At 35.9% G+C, this 6,693-nt stretch overlaps 1 protein-coding gene across 1 annotated transcript in view; it reads left to right on the top strand.

The window, feature by feature from the left end:
• LOC137626944 (unextended protein-like) overlaps positions 1-4,605 on the top strand; it is a 363,067-nt gene extending 358,462 nt beyond the window's left edge. The window contains exon 16 of the mRNA XM_068357933.1: positions 3,702-4,605. Coding sequence (XP_068214034.1) covers positions 3,702-4,148 — 447 coding nt within the window. The 3' untranslated portion in view covers positions 4,149-4,605. The remainder of the gene's footprint in view (positions 1-3,701) is intronic.
• Positions 4,606-6,693: the final 2,088 nt, after the last annotated feature.

Below are 6,693 nucleotides of genomic sequence, written 5' to 3' on the forward strand. Positions count from 1 at the left end.
CTAAAGGGGCTTCGCCGAAGCCATTAGTAAGCAGAGTCGAGCAGATGGTGCAGCCTTTCGGGTCCCAATATTTCAAGACGCCTGTGATGATGCAGCAGGGGGCATGAGACCTACACTTCGTGTGGCCACAGAAGTCCCTCCCCTTGTGGTTGCAGAACATCGCTTCACATTTCTCCCCAGGATCATCCTGTAAAGGAGAAGATTTCAATGAGTATAACATCTTGTATCTCAGGGATATATAAAGCATGCATTATATAATAGCAATAGTAATCACTATTGTATATGGTAGCTTAGGATAGTAAGCTTGAAGGGAAATAAGAAAAGACATATCCGAGTGTATTCTCTTCCCAGACTATTGCTGAGACCTCCGTCCGTATTAATACTAAGTTTCCCTTATAGGGAAGGTTACAAGGGAGAGAAACTCTAGAAACTAGAATTGGGGTTAGTAAGTAATTTATACCAACATCATCCACCTGTAGTACTGTATTAATACAGATCGGGTATTGTAAATCCCAGATGATCAAAGAAAACCATCTGGGTGTTGAGGGATTACTCAACCTCAATAAAAGAGTGTGGTCTCTACAGTCGTCTGCGATAGGGAACACAGGATATGTTGGAAAACATATATACTACTGTATAATTATATTCAGTAGACTTCCGGCAGTCACCGCCGGCAGTAGGTTAGTACAGTACCTGACAGTGCTAACCAAAAGAAAGAGAGAAAGATTAAAGAATGAGAGTTTCCCACTATTATGAATGGACATAATAGTGGGAAGTATCAGAGGACTATATGCCCAATAACAATCTACCTTCTAGAGTGAAAGTTCCTATGGAAGCGGGAAGAATCTGGCAGATTCTGGCTCCTACCCATCTGCATACCATCCTACCGCCGGCAGTAAAGCCGGCGGCTAAACAATACAAATGGCAACTCAAGAGAGAGCTGAGAACTTTCAAAGTATAACAGGTTTCATGCTGACAGCCGTCAGAAGACGTCTCAGCCCTCCCTCATTCTCATCAACTTCCTATCAACGAGGAAAGTCAGGGAGAAGGCAGCAGCGAGACGAAGGATTTAACTGCCACCGGCAGGTGTTCTGCCGGCAACGCAACTGTCCCGGCTAGCCGGGGTGATGTCAGTATACCAGCGAAAGAATCTTGTGACGACACGTCGTCACAAGACGACAGAGGGGGAGGGGGCAAGGGTCTTATAGTTCATTGTCGTAAGAGGCGGCAGCAGGCCATGTCGCCCTCCTCAAAACAATGAGCTGGGAAGTAAGACTTCTCGTGCTGACGGCGCTGCCGTCAGCAAGACAAGGCCACCCTGAGTATGACACTGTCTGTCTCAAAGCCGGAGGTAGGAAGAACATCGTTCTACTCGACAGCAATGAGGACAGACAGCAACGGCTGCCTATGCCGGCAGCACCACTCAGGGAGGGAGGGAAGGATTAGCTTCTTCTCTCAGAGAGAGGAATATTATCGTAACTTATCTGGAATACTCCATAGATTCGAGAGAGTATATAAACTCATCAGAATCGAAAAGAAACGATAAAGACGGAAGGTAAACAGGAAAACACTTTACAAACGCATAATACGAGCAAAGGTATCTCTGCTCCGGTAGGAGCCCCGGCAAAGGTGATCGAGTACCACCAGGGCTCTGGCACGAATACGTTAATGTAAAGTCGAGTAATAACTTAAAATGTTAAAATTCATGCATGCAATATCACATCTTATATAAATTGCCTAAATAGCTAACATTTTAGCATATATCCAGGAAAGGGTCGCCAGACTATCTACATGATATACTGTACAATAATATAAGGGGCGACAGCAGTCATGAAATGGCTGCCTCCGGCATCGGTAATGCTCACCAAAACACGCTTAAATTAATGAATTTAACCGTGAAAAATGAGACAAAAATTACACCAAGGAAAGATTGAATACTTAACTTTCCAGATGACGGAGATGCTGATGATTGCATGATGAAATAAATCCAATCTTGAAAAAACACCGGGCTAAGGGAGAGCACACACACACTCTTAGCAGGCTACAAGAATAGGAATGGTGTCACAGTAGTAGTAGGGAAGGGGATCCACCGGGTACCTAGAACGGCACCCCTTCCTTTTTGCCACTCTTCCCCCTTACATCAAAGTGTTAAATCTATTCGGGGTGAAGATTGCCATGTGTCATATCTAAATATACGTCCCCTGATATTATATGATATCCTTTATTTGATACTTGTGCCAGGAGTTGGAATCCTGGAGACCTTTGGTTTTAATTCTATGGGAGTATCACTGTAGTAAATATCCCTTAGAAGGCTACCTTTAGGAACCCTTCCATCAGCATGACATGGCCTGAGCCCAAAAATGAACCACATGCTATTTTCCAGGCCTCTAGCTCACACTCCAAAGTCAAGCAAATACGTCATCACTTCATAATCTCTTTCCATCAAATAAGCCGATCAATATACAAAATTCTCATTGAGGTAATCAGAGTGTACACAGTGTTTGGTGACTTTGGCTGGATGACCCATGGTATTTTTTTGCTGCCAACCAGAGACCCTGATCATTGATTCACGCGGTCCACTATTCTCACTTTCCCCACTCAGTTTGGATGTGACTCGCACTCAAAATTATGTGGCTATAGGCAAGTGCAGATAAAAGGAGACAAGCATATTAGCAGTGGCTCTCTTCTTTAACAAACAAGAAAGTTATACCTAAGAATGTTAGCAAATTATTTCAGATGAAATGCTTTCTAAAAAGTTAATGGGTAGTTCTGTAACTGACTCTGTAATTATCCCTCCAACTTAAAATTAAAGGCAAATTAATGTTGACTAATATTTTAATCATACAAAATATATGCAATTTAAGGGATGAAAGAGGAAACAAATATGAAATATTGAACAGAAAAAACAAAGAAATTTTATGGTAACTCCTCCAGTCCAAGGATGAATGCAGTGCTCTCCACTGTAGACAAATAAATGCTGACTGTGGTCACTACTAAGTAACAGAGGATGTACATGAATGACTAATGTCGTCATCTATATTTCAGAGATTGTTTTCCAATGAAGATCATGAATGTTGGCGAATTGTTATAAGTTATGGGTGTGTTCTGGAATAAACTACTCTAGGACTATTGCAGCTTAGTTTCTTGGGGCTACACTTTTTTATTAGCCTTTTGGATTGGATTCTATAGAAATGACAAAGGGAACTATTTTTATATACTGTACCTATTAATGATTTATTATTTGATTCTCAAAGGGTTAGTTGTTTATAAACCCTTAAGTAGTTTTTCTATCCAAAGTAGGAGTATTGTATAATTCAGCAAAACTCCGTAAGTTATTGATCAACTTTGATATTTCCCTGCATTTTAGAAATGTTTTCATTATAGGTAGTAAAATATGGTACAGCATTTTAGTTTATGGATTCATAATGTGAGACATTTTCAATAGTTCTCAGAGACAACTTGGTAATACTTTGTTTATAAGCAACAAATGGAATACAGTACTGGACACTAAAACACGATTAAAATCTTGATAAAATAGTTTTAGCATTTTTAGGATGGCAATGGAAAACCACAATGCAGTACAGTATTGATGAGATAAAATGGAAATATTGTAAATTTCTTTAAGAATGTCTTTTTGGCAGATATGCATTTGTAATATGTTTATTCTAAAAAATTACATTTTATAAACATGTTTCTTATAGGAGACTTCAGGAATGCCAAATGGATCAGCCATCCAAGCTTTTAATAGTGTGAATTCCATGGACTTTGGCAGCCACATCTATCCTCCTTCTCCTGCTTTTAACAGTAGCATCAAGAACTCCATCTCAGTGCCAGGAACTCCACTTAGCAGCCACAGCCAATTAAGTATGAAGCCAAGTAACAGTTTCACAAACCTCCAAGAGTTCCCGTCAACAGTGAGCAGTATTAATGTTGAAATGACTCGCAGCGACAATCAGAATTCAACAGCAAGATATCCTTTAACTAATAATTTAAGTGAGAGTTCAATTGAAGATAATGGTGAACAAAAAGTTATTGGGAGCCCAGATGTGATTACTAACATGGGGCGTCACAGTAGTGTTGATTATAAGCAAAGTAATTTAGATAATGAAGGGGTTTTAGTTCACCGTCGGGGAGAGAGTTTTTCTTGAGAGAGGGTGATCACAGTTTTTATAATAGTCCTTGTGGCATTAACTCAGTCAGCAGATTGTAGGGATCTGCATTTTAGGTTGTGTAGACATCATAATGGATCCGTAACCTTTTTAAAGAAGAGACTGTTGATAGTTGTAGTCTCTTGTGTACATAGCAGAAATAGATGACAGCAATCTTTTACTGATAGGTGAAGTTCTTTAGGAATTGATTAGCTCAACATGTTATTTCTTTTCAGTACACTACATAAATACTGTAGTAATAATTTAGCAATAACATTCTGAAGATTACAGTATAGTGAAGGTGGAGTAAGTTGAAAGACTACTGTTAATTTTAATACATCTGCACTAGCTTGCTCATGGTTAGGCATGTGTTAGTACAGTTGATTCTAAAGTTTTATAAATAGGGTATACTGGATGCACTGTCCTTGAAATTTTATCAAATTAGTATTTTGAAAATATCAAGTAAACTTTATATATATATATATATAAATATATATATATATATATATATATATATATATATATATATATATATATATATATATATGAGAGAGAGAGAGAGAGAGAGAGAGAGAGAGAGAGAGAGAGAGAGAGAGAGAGAGAGAGAGAGAGAGAGAGAGAGAGAGAGAGAGTTAAACTGTTATCTAGAATTTATTACATGTCTGGATAAAATTTTACTAAAAACTAAAAATGGTTACTGAATATTTTCTACAGGAAAATTTTATAAGATTTCAAGAACAGGAGTCCTATATCCAGTATTCTCTATTTATAACACTTTAAAATCAATTGTACTGACATATTATAAGTATGAGCAAACTAGTGGAGAAGTATTAGAATTAACATAATTATATTTCAACTTGCTCCATTTTATTTTTGCTTTGGTCGTAGATAAAGCAGTGCTTTCTATAAAAAAAAGTGCACAGTTTAGAGATAAATATGGCATAAACTTCTCGTGTAAGTTCATCCAAGGCATATGGTACTCTTAGGATAATATTGTTGACTATAAAAAAAGTGTCAGTGAAGATTGATACTGTATTATATTGGTCATGGGTAATTAATATCTTCAAACCTCTATCTTTGAAGCTTGTATGTTTAGAATATGAAATTTCTACTTAAAAAGTTATGGTAGTATATTCTCCTTTTACTAGGGAAATCACTGTCATCTCAGTTTTAGTTTTGCCATGTGACTTATGGTTGTTTCATTTACTTTTTTATTTATTTTTTTTTTATTTTGCATTTACATATGCTTCACCTATCCCACCCCCATTGTTTAAATACTGGTTTATTTTAACATTGAATTGGACATGTTATTTTAACTGTAGTTTCATGTGTGCCAACTATTTGTTAGAATTGATATTTTAGTTTTAAAGCCAGTCCAAATTTCACATTAAAATTTATGTTCAATATGTTATTTTAATAACTTTAGCAGAATTTTGTTTGGTGTAATGAATATATTACACTGTTGTAGTAACTTGTAGATTTTTGAGGTTGAATCTTAACACTGAATTTTCTCCTCTAATTTTTTTTCATGGGGAGTAATTTTTTAAAGTTTATCTTTTTTTCATTCTTTGACATGGATTGGCATGCAGTTGCATTCCTGTTACACAAGCTTTGTAATTTTTTCAGACAGGCATAATTTTTTTTTTTTTTTTTTTTTTACAAAATTTACTTACGAAAATATACAGTAATGACATGAGTGTTTAGGCTAAAAAAATAAAAACAATGAGTTTGTTGATATTTTTATATTCTCTCCATACTGTACTTCTTATGGTTAGGTCAACTAATATTTTTATGGTTTTTAGAATGGTAAATATTAAAATATGTGCAAGGTGGTTCATACCCTTATTGCCAAAGTAATTTCAATGCTCATTAATACAAATCCCTTTTTTATCCAAATCATACTATCTGCTTATAGAAATTTGTCAATTAATCTATGATATCCTTTTTCCATCTTTCGTGACTACTGTATGTAGGTATTCTGTAGCTTAGAAGAACAATAATGGAAGATTGTTCATGTAAAATTATTTTAGTCAATGATTTAATTTTAAATTGCAAGAAAATGAAAATACATAATGTTGTAACAGTATTTTTAACAATTTTGCAAGATCAGTCAAATTTGCCACTTTTATCTAGTGTGGATTGCTTGGCAGAGATCACTGCCACCTTGAAGGAACCTTGAACTAAGGTTATGAGTTACTGGATGTGTCTTACCTTGCGCTGTCTAGCTCCACATTTTGTAAAGTTAGCGAGATATGGGACATTCTTTTATTAATATTCTTATTCTTCAGTTCTTTACATCATGCTGTTAGGGAACATAAATGGTAAAATATAAATTCTGTATTATGAAAATTAATTAATTTACTTCAAAAGATAGTCTCTTTCACTCGTGCCTGGCTGTCACTGATGTATTAATTTTCCTGAATTATTTCTTTAATGCTAAATTTTTGCTTTCAGCAAGATAATGTTTAGTTTTTATCAAGAAGTAATAGTTATACACTATTACTGTACTAATAAGGTACTGTCTTATTAATAGGGTGAAAGACCA

This window comes from Palaemon carinicauda, chromosome 2 (genome assembly GCF_036898095.1).
Source record: "Palaemon carinicauda isolate YSFRI2023 chromosome 2, ASM3689809v2, whole genome shotgun sequence".
Classification (NCBI taxonomy): domain Eukaryota; kingdom Metazoa; phylum Arthropoda; class Malacostraca; order Decapoda; family Palaemonidae; genus Palaemon; species Palaemon carinicauda.